The 17116-nt window shown below is 53.5% G+C and overlaps 1 protein-coding gene and 1 long non-coding RNA gene across 4 annotated transcripts in view; one reads left to right on the top strand and one right to left on the bottom strand.

Moving 5' to 3' along the window:
• The window catches only part of FCGBP (Fc gamma binding protein), a 42661-nt gene that overhangs the window by 22759 nt on the left and 2786 nt on the right, over positions 1–17116 (top strand). For 2 of the 3 annotated variants that reach the window (XM_082709194.1, XM_082709196.1), the window contains 9 exons: positions 1891–2032; positions 4051–4388; positions 5338–5911; positions 6292–6908; positions 7344–7887; positions 8730–9301; positions 9539–10112; positions 11126–11325; positions 15808–16191. In XM_082709194.1, the coding sequence (XP_082565320.1) occupies positions 1891–2032; positions 4051–4388; positions 5338–5911; positions 6292–6908; positions 7344–7887; positions 8730–9301; positions 9539–10112; positions 11126–11325; positions 15808–16191 (3945 nt within the window). The remainder of the gene's footprint in view (positions 1–1890; positions 2033–4050; positions 4389–5337; positions 5912–6291; positions 6909–7343; positions 7888–8729; positions 9302–9538; positions 10113–11125; positions 11326–15807; positions 16192–17116) is intronic. The other variant, XM_082709195.1, reaches the window with a different exon arrangement.
• On the bottom strand, positions 4113–7454 carry LOC309852508. The gene is made up of 2 exons (XR_014305225.1): positions 7303–7454; positions 4113–4663 (listed from the first exon to the last, which is right to left on the bottom strand). It is a non-coding gene; the product is annotated as an uncharacterized lncRNA (long non-coding RNA).

The raw sequence follows: 17116 nt of genomic DNA, 5'->3' as shown, positions 1-17116 counted from the left end.
TTTTTGTTATGAAATTTTATTTTTTTAATTAATTAATTTATTTATTTATCTGTCAGAGAGAGAGAGAGAGAACACAGGCAGAGTGGCAGGTAGAGGCAGAGAGAGAAACAGGCTCCCTGATAAACAAGGAGCTGATGCGGGACTCGATCCCAGGACCCTGGGATCAGGACCTGAGCTGAAGGCAGCGGCTTAACCAACTGAGCCACCCAGGCATCCCAGTGATGAAAATTTTCAAACATGCAAAAGTTAAGAGAACAGTGTGATAAATCTCCATGGACCCTTCATGCAGCTTTAGTGATAACCACATTTTCCCCATCTTGTTTCCTCTCCAACTTGGATGATTTCTTAAAAAACTCCCTTTTTCAGGGTGCCTGGGTGGCTCAGTGGGTTAAGCGTCTGCCTTCAGCTCAGGTCATGATCTCAGGGTCCTGGGATCCAGCCTCGCATCGGGCTTTCTGCTCAGCGGGGAGCCTGCTTCCCCCTCTCTCTCTGCCTGCCTCTCTGCCTACTTGTGATGTGTTAAATAAATAAATAAAATCTTTTTTTAAAAAGTTCCCTTTTCTTTTCCCCTATATTTCATATGTATTATTAACTAAGTCATACTACCATAGGCAGGTGCTATTATTAATCAGCAGCTTCTAGATGAGGAAATTAAATGATCAAGAGGTTAAGTAATTTTTTTAAGATTTTATTCATTTGAGAGAGAGCATGTGAGTGCATGAACAGAGGCAGAGGGAGCAGGAGAAGCAGGCTCTCTGCTGGGCAGGGAGCTCAGCATGGGACCAATCCCACGATCCTGGGATCATGACCTGAGCTGAAGGCAGATGCTTAACCAACTGAACCACCCAGGCGCCCCGAGGTTAAGTAATTTGCACAGGGTGATACAGTTTGGAAATAGCAGAAACAGGCTTCAGACCCAGGCAGTTGCTCCAGAGCCTTTGCTCTTTTTTAAAAAATTTAAATTCAATTAATTGACATAATGTATTATCGGTTTCAAGGGTAGAGGTCAGGGATTCATCAGTCTTGTATAATACCCAGTGCTCATTATAGAGCCTTTGCTCTTTTTTTTTTTAATTTTTTATTTTTTATAAACATATATTTTTATCCCCAGGGGTACAGGTCTGTGAATCACCAGGTTTACACACTTCACAGCACTCACCAAAGCACATACCCTCCCCAATGTCCATAATCCCACCCTCTTCTCCCAAACCCCCTCCCCCAGCAACCCTCAGTTTGTTTTGTGAGATTAAGAGTCACTTATGGTTTGTCTCCCTCCCAATCCCATCTTGTTTCATTTATTCTTCTCCTACCCACTTAAGCCTCCATGTTGCATCACCACTTCCTCATATCAGGGAGATCATATGATAGTTGTCTTTCTCTGCTTGACTTATTTCGCTAAGCATGATTCGCTCTAGTTCCATCCATGTTGTCGCAAATGGCAAGATTTCATTTCTTTTGATGGCTGCATAGTATTCCATTTGTATATATACCACATCTTCTTGATCCATTCATCTGTTGATGGACATCTAGGTTCTTTCCATAGTTTGGCTATTGTGGACATTGCTGCTATAAACATTCGGGTGCATGTGCCCCTTTGGATCACTACATTTGTATCTTTAGGGTAAATACCCAATAGTGCAATTGCTGGGTCGAGCCTTTGCTCTTAATTGGTACGTTCCAAGCTCCTCACACACAGCAGACATTGAGAGGCCATTGTGGAATCATGGATGAGTGAATGAATGAAAGAATGAGTGAATTGGACCCCAAGGCCATGCAGTGCCTCAGGGTCACAGACATCCCTTTCATGTTCTCTGAACCCTCTGGGCCCAAAACACCGGACATGCCAGTGTCAGCTCCTGCCCTGACAGCTGCTGCCCTCTGTCCCCACAGCCAAACCAGATGATGCTGATTGACAACTGCCAGCAGCAGTGTGTGTGCCACGCTGGGCAAGGTGTGGTGTGCCAGGCCCACAGCTGCAAGCCAGGACAGGTGTGCGAGCCCTCAGGAGGCGTCCTGAGCTGCATCACCAAAGGTGCTGGGCTGCATTGGGCCCTGGGTGGCTGGGAATGGAGGACAGGGACCCCAGAGCAGAGGGTGGTTGAAACCCTTATTTTTACCGTGGGAGGCACAGAGGACCAAGGATCGAGGTCTCCACCTGGGGACCTCTGGGCTGGGATTTCTAGGGCCTGGGACAGAGGGGCCCCCAGGATGGAAGGTAAAGACTCATATGGTAGAATTCAGGCTGTGTGGATATACTCCCCAGGGCTATGTTTCCTAGGGCAGGTGTCTGAGACCCTCTGCATAAGGCAAGGACAAGCAAACTTTTTCCCTAAGGGGCCAGATGATAAATATTTAAACCTGCAAGGCCTTAGGGCCTCAGTCATAACTACCCAACCCTGCCATCATGGCGTGAAATCAGCCATAGACTATGTAAGCGAGGAGGAGAGGATCTCGTGAAACTCTGATATTTATGAAAACAGGCAGCCGGCTGTGAAAAGTCACTAGATTAGGCTCAGGGTTCCTAACACCATCTCCCCTTCAAGGTAGGGGTTTCGGGCAGGGACCCCACCAAGGCTGGGGTCTTCGATACAGGGCACTCCTCAAAAGGAGGATCAGGACTTACAGGGACACAGTCTCAGACAATGCAACACCACCCCCAACGCCTGATTAAGTTTAAGTCTCAGCGCTGCCCCCCAGGACTGGTTTCTTAGGGTGAAGCACAGAGCATAATTTCTTACTCCCAAAGACAAGGGAATGGGACCTCCAGAATGGACTGAGACTCTCAGTGATGCTGGGCAGGCTAACAGGAACCCCAGGGATGGGGGTATAGCAGTCAGAGTTGGATCCAGAGATGGAAATCACAGAGTAGCTTCAATGCAGAGTTTAATCAACAGAATTTACCTGTAATCAAGTACCAGAGGGTAAGAAGAATATGAATGAACACAAGAGCAGATGTTGGGAGCAGCCCCCTGCTACCACCCCCAGGTTAAAGCAGGGCACCCAGGGAAGGGAGGGAGACAGGGATGTCATTGGAAGTTGCAGCCAGAGCCCACTGGCTTAGAGGTTGTGCAGGCTGGAACTGGCAGGTGGGAAGATTCTGCTGGGTTGCCGGCAAAACTAGCAAAACTCCACGGAAGCTGCTGGTCAGAGCCTAAGTGATTCTCCAGGAGCCACGGACCTGGCTGCATGCGTACCCAACCACCCCCCAACCACCGCAGGCAAGGGGAGCCAGAAGCTGCGCCCCCTGCCACAACCCTCCAGTGCTCTCTCCCGACAAAGCCCCATACTGTTTGTTGGTGAAGTTGGAGCTGAGAGGCGATAAACTGAACACGCGCACAGGGGCAGAGAGGAGGCAGTTTTAAGGTTGGGCACAGGCGTTCAAAAACTAGGGTCACAGATACAGTGGCCCTAGGGACAGAGTTTTAGACAAAGAGACCCTCAGAGCTGGGGCTTTAGAAATGAGATCTCCAAAGCCAAGGTCTCAGAGGTAGCCAGCTCAAGGAGGCAGAGTCTTACACAGAGGGATCCCCAGGCCCTGAGGAGATACAGGGACCCCCAGGGCAGGGTCTCAAATGTTAGGTCCTCTGAGGGTTTAAATTCTCACCAGGAAGTTCCTCTAGTACCTTGGTTTAGCACAGAAACCTCCAGGACAGAGTCTCAGAGGGAGTGGCCCCCAGAAGGCTAGGAGCTCAGGCACATGGAGAAATGGGGGCCGGGGTGGGAGCAGTTCTGGAACACAGAAGGCCCTGGGGCTGTGGATGCCCTTCATGGATGCCTGCAGGGCTGGTATCACAGCTAACGGGACCCACTGGGGCTGGGTTCCAACGTAAGGGCCCTACAGTGTGGGTCTTGGCTGCAAGGTCCCCAGGATCCGGTCTCAGACAGCAAACTGCCGGGTGTGGGTCTCAGCTGGGAGGCCCCTGATATCCCTCCTCACCCGCAGTAGCCCTCGGCACCATACTGGAGCCCCAGCACAAACTGGGGCAGATGCTGGGGAGTGAGCGGCCTTACGCCAGACAGACCCAGAATGCCCTCTCTCCTTGTCTCCAGACCCATGCCACGGTGTGACATGTCGGCCACAGGAGACCTGCCAGGAGAAGGATGGCCAGGCCGTGTGCGTGCCCAACTATGAGGCCACATGCTGGCTATGGGGTGACCCACACTACCACTCCTTCGATGGCTGGAACTTCGACTTCCAAGGTACCTGCGACTACGTGCTGGCCGCAGCCGGCCCCCAGGGGGGCAGCTCCCAGGGCCTAACCCCCTTCACCGTCACCACCAAGAATGAGAACCGGGGCAACCCGGCCGTGTCCTATGTGAGGCTCGTCACCGTGTCTGCCCTCGGCTTCAACATCTCCATCCACAAAGGGGAAGTCGGCAAAGTCCGGGTAAGTCAGGCAGCGCAGCCTGCCAGGCTCGGTTAGGAGCTGAAGGCTCTCTCTGCCCCGAGGGTGGAAACAAAACAGCAACAGCAGTTACAGCAATTATCACCTCTCAGCCCTAGCCCTTTGCTAAGGGCTTTGATGTGGGATGGCAGCATTTGCCTTTGGAGAGACCTGGGTTTAAATCCAGACTGTCCTTGTGAGCTGCGTGACGTTGGGCGAGTAACTTTTCTTGGTGGGCCTCCATTTCCTTATCTGGGACATGGGATCCGGCTGAGCGCCTGTGAATGTTTGTGAGGGAATAATTGAGAGGCCCAGAGCCTCGAACATGGAGAGAAATTCAGGGATATGGGGAGAGGGACAAGGGCCAGGAGGAGACAGACCACCCTTCCTGCTCATGGTAAAGGGGTTGCAGATGAATGGCAGTCCACAGCGGGAGAGGGAGAGGTGTGGGACAGGGTAGGGACCTGATAAATAATGTTGAGTGTCTTGAAGAGATGTCCAGACACAGAGAGATGCACAGGGAATGAGGAGAGAGAGAGGGAGTCACTGAATGAGAGAGATGCAGAGAAAGACCCAGAAAGAGAGAGAGAGAGAGAAAGATACAGAGTGAGAAAGAGAAACCCTGAGAGAGAAAGAGCCAGAAAGAGAAATAAGTCTAGATGTAGAGACAGGGAGAGACAACGGAGAGACAGAGAGAGAGAGGAGAGGAAGGGAGGGAGATTGAGAGCGAGTGACAGACCCAGGCAAAACAGCAGAGGGAGGCTTCATTCTCCAGGGTCTGGACTCCAGCAATGTCCACAGTGCTTGTCAGATGACCTACAGCCATCAGTCAGTCGTGAGGGAGGCCTTGGCAGCTGCCAGCAGCAGCGGGACGAGGGAGGGAGGCAGGGGCCAGAGCTGGAGCCTCCACACCTCGAGTGAGCTGTTTGCCTCCTTTCCCCCTCCTCCCCAGGTGAACGGTGTGCTGACAGCACTGCCCGTGTCTGTGGCAGGCGGCCGGATCTCGGTGACCCAGGGCGCATCAAAAGCACTGCTGGTCACCGACTTCGGGCTTCAGGTCAGCTACGACTGGAATTGGCGAGTGGAGGTGACGCTGCCTAGCAGCTACCATGACGAGGTATTTGGGCTCTGCGGGAACATGGACCGCAACAGCAGCAATGACCGAGTCTTCCCCAATGGCACCCTGGCTCCCTCGATACCCGTCTGGGGCGGCAGCTGGCGCGTTCCAGGCTGGGACCCGCTGTGCTGGGATGAATGTCAGGGGAACTGTCCAACATGCCCCGAGGACCGAGTGGAGGAGTACAAGGGCCCTGGCTTCTGTGGACCCCTGGCCCCTGGCACGGGAGGCCCATTTGCCGCCTGCCATGACCACGTGGCCCCCGACAGCTTCTTCAAGGGCTGCGTTCTGGATGTCTGCCTAGGCGGGGGGGCCCACGACATCCTTTGCCAGGCGCTGGCTGCCTACGCTGCAGCCTGCCAGGCTGCTGGGATTGCCATTAAGGACTGGAGGGAGCAGGCTGGCTGTGGTGAGTGTTCGGGAGCAGAGCCGGAACTGGGGTAGGGGAGGGGTCCTGTCTCTGCCAGACTGGATGGGTCTCGCTTTCTGGGTCGTTTTGTTTGTCTCTCACTCTCCCTATCTGTTTTTGTCTCTCAGTTTCTTGGTGCTTATCTCTATGTCTCCCTTTGATTGTCTCTCTGCCTCTCCATTTCTCATTCTCTCTCTCCTTGTCTCTGTTTGGGTCTTTCCCTGTGTCCCTATCACTGTCTGTCAGTGTCTCTTACTGTTCCCCTCAGTCCCTCTGTCTGTCCCTCTCTGTCTGCCTCTGTCTCCTCCCAGTCCTCTAACTCCATCCCCTGATGCCATTCCCTCCCTTTCTCTCCCTCCCACTCTTCGGTCTACCCACAGAGATCTCCTGTCCTGAGAACAGCCACTACGAGCTCTGTGGTCCTGCCTGCCCAGACAGCTGCCCATCCCCTAACCCCGCCACAACGCCAAAGCCATGTGATGGCCCCTGTGCTGAGGGCTGCCAGTGCGACTCGGGCTTCGTGTGGAGTGCTGACCGCTGTGTTCCCCTGGATGGTGGCTGTGGCTGCTGGGCCAATGGCACCTACCATGAAGCTGGCAGCGAGTTTTGGGCTGACGCCACCTGCTCCCAGATGTGCCGCTGTGGGCCTGGGGGTGGCTCACTGGTCTGCAAGCCTGCCAAGTGTGGGCTAGGGGAACAGTGTGCCCTGCTGCCCTCGGGCCAGCATGGCTGCCAGCCTGTCAGCACAGCGGAGTGTCAGGCCTGGGGTGACCCCCATTACGTCACCCTGGATGGGCACCGATTCGACTTCCAAGGCAACTGTGAGTACCTGCTGAGCGCACCCTGCAAGGCACTGCCCACAGGAGCCGAGAACTTCACTGTCACTGTGGTCAACGAGCACCGGGGCAGCCAGGCGGTCAGCTATACTCGCAGCGTCACCCTGCACATCTACAAACACAGCCTTACCCTCAGTGCCCAGTGGCCCCGGCAGCTGCAGGTGAGGGGCCTGGAGCCAGGCCGGAGCACATGCCAGCCCTGGGGTTGTCTGGGACAGTCAGGAATTTGCCGTTCCCCCGACTACCTTGCATAGGTTAGCAAGGAATGATGCAGGGGTTGGAGTATAGGCCTTGGGGCAGGGCGTCTCGGAGCAGTGGCTTCCCCACTGGATAACTCCTTTAGTTTGGCCTTAGTTTATCCCGCTATAAAATGGGTGTAAGGAAAGTACCTGCTTCAGGGCGTTGTGTGAAGAAGCAGCAACCTCCTGTCTGCAGAGGCCTGTTATTACTACTACTGCTGTCATCATTATTATTACAAAGGGTAGATCCGGGGCTCAGGTTTCCACCCTATACCCCCAACCCCGTGTGTAGTGGAGCCAAAATTCAAACCCGTACCTGCACCGTTCATTCCTCCCATCCTTACCCCGTGTCCGCAGGTGGACGGCAAGCTCGTAGCGCTGCCCTACCAGCTGGACTCGCGCCTGAGCGCCTATGTGAGCGGCGCCGACGTGGTGGTGACCACCGCCGCCGGGCTCTCTCTGGCTTTCGACGGGAACAGCTTCGTGCGGCTGCGCGTGCCGGCGCCGTACGCGGGCGCCCTCTGTGGCCTGTGCGGGAACTACAACCAGGACCCCACCGATGACCTGAAGGCTGTGGATGGGAAGCCAGATGGCTGGCAGGTGGGAGGCGAGGCTGGCTGCGGGGAGTGCGTGCCCGGGCCATGCCCGCCGCCATGCACAACAGAGCAGCAGGAAGCCTTCGGCGGCCCGGACGCCTGTGGCGTGATCTCCGCCGCCGACGGCCCACTGGCGCCCTGCCACGCCCTTGTGCCCCCGGAGAAGTACTTCCAGGCCTGCTTGCTGGACACCTGCCAGGCCCAGGGCCATCCGGGAGGCCTCTGCCCGGCTGTGGCGGCCTATGTGGCAGTCTGCCAGGCCGCGGGGGCCCAGATCGGCGAGTGGAGGCGGCCGGACTTCTGTCGTGAGTACTGATGCATGCCTAGTCTACATAGTGGGGGTCTTCCTACCTCCCCTTTCCAGGCCTCTAAGATAAGAGCCTTCTCCTCCACCATGGAGTTAGGCATCCCCTTGCCTCCCCTGAGCCAGATAGCTCCTGTCCGAAAAACGATCTTGGCATTCACACACTGCAATGTACCAGGTCATACTGCAATGGGAGAGACTCAGATATACCTGGTCAGAAACCTCGGGTCCAGGATCCTCTCAGGGATTCAGGTGCTGATATCCTAGTCAGACAGACTAGGGTGGCTGGGCCCGCGGAAGCTACACAGCAAGATACAGCTGATCAGGTAGAGGCTGTCCGGTACCCCTGGTGAGAGAGCCCTGGAGTTGGTCCCATGCACCTACGCTGTTTCAAACCCTGAAAGACACAAGGTCAGACAGAATTGGTCTGATAACCTCAGACGGGGAGTCTCCTGCTTAGAGGCACTTGGGCAGAGACTCCCGGGTAGAATCATGACCCTGAAATAGCCCCAAGTAGATAGACATATACAGGTTCTTGGTGGGATCATCCGGGGCAGTTCCCCTCAGACACATTGCCTTGGTCAAATGTATCCTGTTAGCTTCATGCAATCAGACACCTATGGTCAAAGTCATGCTGACACAACCTTGTCGGAGAGACTCCGTCAGAGGCCCCTGGTCAGACATCCACAAGCCAGGTAGACCCAGGTGGATTCCCACCAGACACACAAGATACATTTGGCCCCACACCCCACTCAGGCTCACCTGGACAGGTCCTCCCACTCTGCGCCTCCCCTGTGCCCCTCCCTTGCTGCTTCCTGGCTCATTCCCTCTTGCTCCCCACAGCCCTCCAGTGCCCTGCCAACAGCCACTACAAGCTCTGCGGTGACTCCTGCCCCGTGAGCTGCCCGAGCCTCTCCGCGCCCGAGGGCTGCGTGCAGAGCTGTCGTGAGGGCTGCGTCTGTGATGCCGGCTTCGTGCTCAGCGGTGACACCTGCGTGCCTGTGGGCCAGTGTGGATGCCTCCACGAGGGCCACTACTACCCGCTGGGCGAGTCCTTCTACCCAGGCCCTGAGTGTGAGCGGCGCTGTGAGTGTGGGCCAGGTGGCCAAGTCACTTGCCAGGAGGGCCCGGCCTGCAGGCCCTACGAGGAGTGCCGGGTAGAGGACGGTGTCCAGGCCTGCTACCCTACAGGTTGTGGCCGCTGTGTGGTCAATGGGGGCCTCCACTACATTACCCTTGATGGCCGTGTCTATGACCTACATGGCTCCTGCTCCTACATCTTGGCCAAAGTCTGCCACCCACAGCCTGAGGATGAGGACTTTAGCATTGTGCTCGAGAAGGATGCGACTGGCAATGTCCAACAGCTGGTGGTGACTGTGGCTGGCCAGGTTGTGAGACTGGCTCGGGGGCCAAAGGTAAGTGGATATGGCCTTACCCTGGGAATCTGAGCAGGACAGGGCCCACCCTGAGGGTTCTGAGGGGGCTATGACCCCACCCCAAGGCAAGTGAGGGGGACAGAGATCTGAGGGTCTGAAGGGGCATGGTCCCACCCCAAAGGGCCTGCGAGGGACATGGCTCCACCCCAGGAGTCTGAGGGGACCACTCCACCCATGGTTCTGTGAGTCCCTGACCTCCCTGACCTTTCCACCTAGGTCACCGTGGACGAAGAAGCTGTGGCCCTGCCTGTGGCTGTGGGTCACGTGCGGGTGACCGCCGAGGGCCGGAACGTGATTTTGCAGACGACCAAAGCACTGCGGCTTCTCTTTGATGGCAATGCCCATGTCCTCATATCTATCCCCAGCCCCTTCCGTGGCCGGGTCTGTGGCCTCTGCGGGAACTTCAACAGCAACTGGACCGACGACCTCATCTTGCCCAACGGTGCCGAGGCCCCCAGTGTGGATGCCTTTGGAGCCGGGTGGCGGGCACCCAGCTCCTCCCACGGCTGTGGCGAGGGCTGTGGGCCCAGCGGCTGCCCTGTGTGCTTGGCCGAGGAGACGGCACCGTATGAGAGCAACCAGGCCTGCGGTCAGATCCGGGACCCCCAGGGCCCTTTCGCAGCCTGCCACGCAATACTGAACCCCTCTGAGTACTTCCGCCAGTGCGTGTACGACCTGTGTCTCCACAAAGGCAACACCACCTTCCTCTGCCACAGCCTGGAGGCCTACACGGCGGAATGCCAGGCAGTCGGTGGGACCGTGAAGACGTGGAGAACAAGCAGCTTCTGCCGTGAGTGTCTGGGGGGCCCCTCCGAGGACTCCAGACCGGGCTCAGGGATAACCCGCTGACCAACTCCTGTCCTATGTCTCAAGAGCAGTCCCTCCCTCCGGAAGGCTCCCCCCAGCTTCTCCCGCAGCACACCTGCTGGCCTCCCTCCTTCCCCCTGAAGCCCTTCTCAGACTTCAGGGACCCCCAGTCCTGAAATCGCAGACACAGTTCTTCCCCAGGGTTCATCCTCAGCCCTTTCTGTGGGGACCCTGGAGGGCTGGTCAGGCAGGTCCGCAGCTCACATGATAAAGCCTGAGTCTGTGGCTCACCTGGAGCTCTGGGATGGGACCATATCCCCTCTGATCCCCAGCCCAGGACGGTACCTCTCAGGTACCCCTAGTGAGGAGTATGTTTCCTTCAGACTGCCAGGGTAGGGCCGTGTCTCACTTATCCTTCTCAGGACAGCACCCATGTCCAGAGTCATTACCCACCTCTGTAGCCCTCGATTTGTCCTCAGTGCTGACAGTGGACACTGTCTGTCTTCAGCAGCGACCAATCTCCTGACTGCCAGTCTTAGGGGTCCAGCAGCTTCCTGGACACTTTCCCCTGGGTGTCTTTAGGGTCTCTCACACCTGCTGTGTTCCCATATGACATCAGCATTTTACCCCAAACCTGATCCTCCCTTTCCCTGATCCCAGTCCACATCTCCCGGCAGCCTTGCCATTGGCCAGTTGCTCAGCCAGAGCCCAGGGCCTCACCCTAGAAGCTTGCCCTGAGTCTTTGCAACTCCCTGTGTTTACCCCATCCTAGTCCTGGACCCCTCTGCCCAGTGCAGCCCTGACCATGCTATTGGACTATTGGTCCCACTGACATGAACTCCACAGGACAGGGCCCGAGGCTATCTTGGCAGCTGGCATCCCCAGCACTGCCAACCGAGATCCTGGTTTGCGGGGAGGCCACAGTCAGTGTGGGGGTTGGAGCATGGGGCCTCGCCCGCCCCCAAGCCTGACCCACCCTGCCTTTTCCCTGTACAGCACTGCAGTGCCCTGCCCATAGTCACTACTCCACCTGCATGCGCTCCTGCCAGGGCTCCTGCGCAGCTCTGTCCGGCTTCACGGGCTGTACCAGCCGCTGCTTTGAGGGCTGCGAGTGTGACGACCGCTTCCTGCTCTCACATGGCACCTGCGTCCCCGTACAGAACTGTGGCTGCGCCCACAATGGCCACTACTTGCCGGTGAGGGCGGGCTGGCGGCTGGCGGCGGGCAGGGAGGGTGGAAGGGCTCAAGGGAGACTCGGGGCTTCTGTGCCGACCCCCTCAAGGTTGGGGACAGAGGAGCCACCTCCATTTCCCAGCTCGGTGACTCAGTGCCAGTAAAGTCCCGGTATGAGTTTCCTGAGGCTGCTGAGACAAACGACCTTAAACTCGGTGGCTTCACGAACCAGAGAAATCTGTTCTCCCAGAGTTCTGAAGCCCAGCATTGGAAATCAGGGTCACTGGGGCAAAATCAAGGTGTGGGCAGAATGGCGCCCTTCAGAGGCTCTGGAGGAGAATGGCTTCCTCCCCCGCTCCAGGTTTTGATGGCTGAGGCATTCCTCAACTGTGGCCACCTGCAATTTTTTCTTCTGTATCACATTTCCCTTCCTCCTGTGTGTGTGTGTCATAAAATCTCCACGTGCCTCCCTCTTCTAAGGATACATTCAATTGCATTTAAGTCCCACCCAGATAATCCAGGACAGGCTCCCCATCTCCAAATCCTTAATTCATCACATCCACAAACACTCTTTTTCCATATAAAACAGGGGCCTGACATATTGGGGGGCCCATTATTCGGCCTCCTCCAGTCCCCTCTCTGAGCCTCATTTTCTTCATGGGGTTAATCGTCATCCTGGCACCAGAGGTGTTTGACAATCAGGTGCCATTGTGCCTGAAGGGTACCCGCTGGGGCCCGAGCCTCACCTTCTGCCTTCATCATATAGTAAAAATACTGACAATTTACAACAACACAGATGGTGGGCAAGTTGGCAATCGTCTCCTGATGGAAGCTGAAAGTGAATTAGATTTACTTTTGTGCTTGATGTTTTCTGCGCTCTTGTGATGTCCCAAGTTTGTTATAGGTGTCACTTTATTTTGTGATCATAACACTCTTATGAGATGGGCACTATGGCGACAAAGAGAAGTCAGCCCAGGACCGTCGCTTAGCGAGTAGTGAGGCTGGGATTTACACCCCAGCAGTCCTGACCCACCCTCTGAACAACTAGGCATTCTACTTCCTCATCATATTTATCAAATAAAGGAAAGATGAATGACCACATCCCATCCTCATTTATCCCCATCATTTTATTAATGGCAGAAAGGTAGACTAGAAGGCCAGAAAGTACAAGACTTCTGGGGGAGGAAATGCCAAACTGCTCCTTCCTCTGGGTGTCACCACCTACAGGAAGCCCTCCCTGATCTCCTAGGCTGGTTTAGGTATTACTACAGTGCTTCCCCTTTCCCAACTCTGACCAGTCTGCCTGTGCTAGAAGGTTTCTTGGATTTATGAGTCTAATATTCACCAGAGAAGTCTGGGCTGGAGATACAGATGAGCGAGCCACCCATATAGAGATGGTATTTAGCTCTTTTGTTCTATTCATTCATTTCTTTTAATGTTTTCAGACTTCTTTTTTATTTTTTAACATTTAACATATATTATTTGTTTCCGAGGTACAGGTCTTTGATTGACTGGTCTTCCATAATACTCAGTGCTCTTACAACACATACCCTCCCCAGTGTCCATCATCCAAGTACCCCATCTTCCCAGCCTCCAGCAACCTCCCCTCCAGCAGCCCTCGGTTTTTTCCTAAGATTAAGAGTCTCTTATGGTTTGTCTCCCTCTCTGGTTTTGTCTTGTTTCATGTTTTCCTCTCTTCCCCTATGATCTTCTGCCTTGTTTCTTAAATTCCACATATCAGTGAGATCATATGATAATCGTCTTTCTCTGGTCGACTTATTTCACTTAGCATAATATTCTCTAGTTTCATCCATGCCATTACAAATGGCAAGATTTCATTTTTGATGGCCGTGTAGTATTCCATTCTGTGTGTGTGTGTGTGTGTGTGTACACACACACCACATCTTCTTTATCCATCCATCTGTTGATGAACATCTAGGCTCTTTCCATAGTTTGACTATTGTGGACATTGCCGCTATATACATTGAGGAGCATATGTCCCTTGGGATCACTATATTTGTATCTTTAGGGTAAATACCCAGTAGTGTGGTTGCTGGGTCTTAGGGTAGCTCTATTTTCATACTTTTTGAGGAATCTCCATACTGTTTTCCAGAGTGGCTGCACTGGCTTGCATTCCCACCAACAGTGTAGGAGGGTTCCCCTTTCTCCACATCCCAACATCTGTCGTTTCCTGACTTGTTGATCTTAGCCATTCTGACTGGTGTGAGGTAATATCTCATTGTGATTTTGATTTGTATTTCCCTGATGTTGAGTGCTGTTGAGCACTTTTTCATGTGTCTGTTGGCCATCTGGATGTCTTCTTTGCAGAAATGTCTGTTCATGTGTTCTGCCCATTTCTTGATTGGATTATTTTTCTTTGGATGTTGAGCTTGATAAGTTCTTTGTAGATTTTGGATACTAGCCCTTTATCTGATATGTCATTTGCAAATATCTTCTCCCATTCTGTTGGTTGTCTTTTGGTTTCATTGACTGTTTCCTTTGCTCTGCACAAGCTTTTTATCCTTAAGTCCCAATAGTTCATTTTTGCCTATGTTTCCCTTGGCTTTGGAGACATGTCTACAAGAATTTGCTGCGGCTGAGGTTGAAGAGGTTGCTGCCTGTGTTCTTCTCTAGGATTTGGATGGATTCCTGTCTCACACTGAGGTCTTTCATCCATTTTGAGTCCATTTTTGTGTGTGTGTAAGGAAATGGTCCAGTTTCATTCTTCTACATGATGCTGCACAATTTTCCCAACACTGTTTTTTGAAGAGACTGTCATTTTTCCACTGGACATTCTTTCCTGCTTTGTTGAAGATTAGTTCACCACAGAGCTGAGGGTTCATTTCTGGGTTCTCTATTCAGACTTCTTTTTTTAAAATAATTCAAACTTAAGGAAACTTGCAAGAATCATATGAAGAACTCCTGTATACCTTTCCTTTAGGTTCTTGTTGACCTTTTGGCATGCTTGCTTTTTTTTAAGATTTTATTTATTTATTTGAGAGAGAGAGAGGGGGAGAGAGAAAATGAGCGAAAGGGAGGGGCAGAGGAAGGGGGAGAAGCAGAGTCCCCACTGAGCAGGGAGCCCGATGCGGGGCTTAATCCCAGGACCTGAGATCATGACCTGAGTCAAAGGCAGACACTGAACTGACTGAGCAGCCCCCACCCCGGTATCCCCTTATGCTTGGTCTATCATCCTTTCGTATAAGGGTATATGAACGTGTTTTCTGAACTATTTTAGAGTGATGCTGACATAGTGCTCCTTTACCCCCTAGTACTTTGGCTTGGCTTTCCTAAAAACAAGGAAATTCATTTACATGATTATGATGTGATTAATTTCAAAATCAGGAAGTGAACACTGACTCAATACTATATAAAGACTCCGTCTGAGTTTTACCGGTGGTCCCAGTGATATCCTCTACAACAATTGCCCGCCCCTCCTGGGCCAGAGTCTAAATGAGGATCAGACACTGCTTTTAGTTTTGTTGAGATTTGATGAGATCACCAGGTAGTGAACCCAGAGAGAGAAGGAAAAGGTTTAAGGGCTGTGCACTGAGCAAAGTAACAGTTACGGATTGGGGAGATGATCTGGGAGGTGAGGACGAACTTGAAAACGCAGGAAAAAGAGAGGAGCCAGTCAGGTAGGAGAAAAAAAGTTATTTGCTGGAGTTGGGTTCCCAGGGCCCTGTGTTCTGGGCTGTGGGTGTCAGGACTCCAGGCTCTCTGTCTTACTTGCTATGATTTGGCTTTTACTGGTTTACACCTTACCCCAAAACATAGTGACTTAGGGGTGCCTGGCTGGCTCAGTGGGTTAAAGCCTCTGCCTCCGGCTCAGGTCATGATCTCAGCATTCTGGGATCGAGCCCGGCCTCAGGCTCTCTGATTGGCGGGGGCCTGCTTCCTCCTCTCTCTCTGCCTACCTCTCTGCCTACTTGTGATCTCTGTCTGTCAAGTAAATAAATAAAATCTTTAAAAAAAAATAGTGGCCTAAAACAACTACTTGCTGAGTTCATGATTCTGGGAGTCCACTGTTCAGGCTGGACTCAGCTAGGTGCTTCCTCCGCTGTTCTGGAGCTCATCATACATCTCTAGCCCTGCGGTGGGTCTGCTGAGGGCTGGCTGGCATACAGTGGTAGCAGCTGGGATTGGTGTCTCTCTTCCGTGGGGTCTGATCCTCCAGCAGACTAGTCCATGCTTGTTCTTATGGCCAGGGTCCCAAGAAAGAGAGAGAGAAGGAAGGAAGGAAGGGAAAGAGAGAGAAAGAGAAAGCTGTGAGGTCTCATGAGGCCCAACCTTGAACCTGGCGCGGCATTACTTCTGTTGCCTTATAACAACCAAAGTGTAACGCTTAAGTGAACCCAGATTCCTGGGGGAAGGGGAAGTAAACTCCATGGCTCAGTGGAAGTTGCTGCCAAGTCACCCTGTATGGTTGCAGAGAGTCTGGGAGATTGCGGCCATGGGCGCCATCCGCTGCACCCCGGCCACCTGGCCCCTCTCTCTATGCACAGGTGAACTCCTCACTGCTGAGCTCAGACTGCCACCAGCGCTGTTCCTGCTCCCCAAGCACCGGCCTGATTTGCAAGGCATCCAGCTGCGAGCCAGACCGTGTCTGTGAGGTCCAGGCTGGGGCCCGGAACTGCTGGGCCTCCCAGGGTCTCTGTTCCCTCTCTCTGGATAACAGCCTCACCACCTTCGATGGGTCCCGCAGAGCTTTCCGCTCCCAGGGCATCTACGAGCTGTCTTCCCCCTGCCCAGGACTACCAGACACCATCCCCTGGTTCCGCGTGGTGGCTGTGGTCCAGGCCTGCCAAGGCAAAGTTGAATCTGTGAACCAGGTTCACATCTTCTTCAAGGATGGGCTGGTGACTCTGAGCTCAGAGCACGGAGTGTGGGTAAGCCTGGGCACAAGGGCACGTCTCCCCTGGGCTTTTGTCCTTCCTGCTGCTATGTGCCTACAATCCTGGCTGCCCGTCTGCCTGTGTTTTCTTTATCCAGATCTCTGTAGTTCAGTCTCTGGATTGGTATTTGTCTCAGTATTTCGAACTTAGTCTGTTCTGGCTGAGTTCTTGAGGAGCGAAAACACACTCAAGTCAATCACTCGTTTTGATCATAGCATTAATCGAAACTCTATTGGTTGTAAACAGCAGAAATCCAAATCAGGTTGCCTTGAGCAAAAAGGAATTTCTTGGCCCCTAGAACTAGAAAATCCAGGGGTAGAGCCTCAGGCGTGGCTGCATCCAGGTGCCCTCGTGGTATTATCCGGATTTGTACCTCCATCTTTTGGACTTGCTGTTCACCAAATCAGTTTCATTCTTTGTGGTTCCCCACAAGGACAGGGACTATTATCTCCATTGTACACAGAGGATAAACTAGGTCCCAAGAAGCCCCAAGCATTCAGATTGCCTGGGAGAGATCCAGGCTTTGAACCCACCAGCACCGGGCTCTGTTCCCCACCACATTGGTGGGAACAAGGTCCTAGGGGTAACAAGGGGCCATGATCATGTCCAAGTGCAGTGTTCAATAGGAATTTCTCCTGGACTCTGATGACGCTGGCCACTGATCCTTTCCTCACCTGTCCCTCAGCTTGCTCTTCGGGCCCCGCTCAGCCTATCATTGTCTGCCTCCACGAGTCTGTTCCAGCTCTGGTGCCCCCTCTCTTCTGCCTCTTGACTTCCTCTCACGTACATTTATGTTTGCCAAACCCCATGGTTCTTGCCACCCTCATTCCAGATTTCTCAGAGAGAATCTGGCCAAACTGAAGTCTGATGCTGACTTACATTCCAATTATTCATGGCCCATGCGGGAGAGCCCCAGACC

This window comes from Mustela nivalis, assembly GCF_964662115.1.
Source record: "Mustela nivalis genome assembly, chromosome: 18".
In the NCBI taxonomy this organism is placed as follows: domain Eukaryota; kingdom Metazoa; phylum Chordata; class Mammalia; order Carnivora; family Mustelidae; genus Mustela; species Mustela nivalis.
This window is presented reverse-complemented; position numbering and strand designations above follow the sequence as displayed.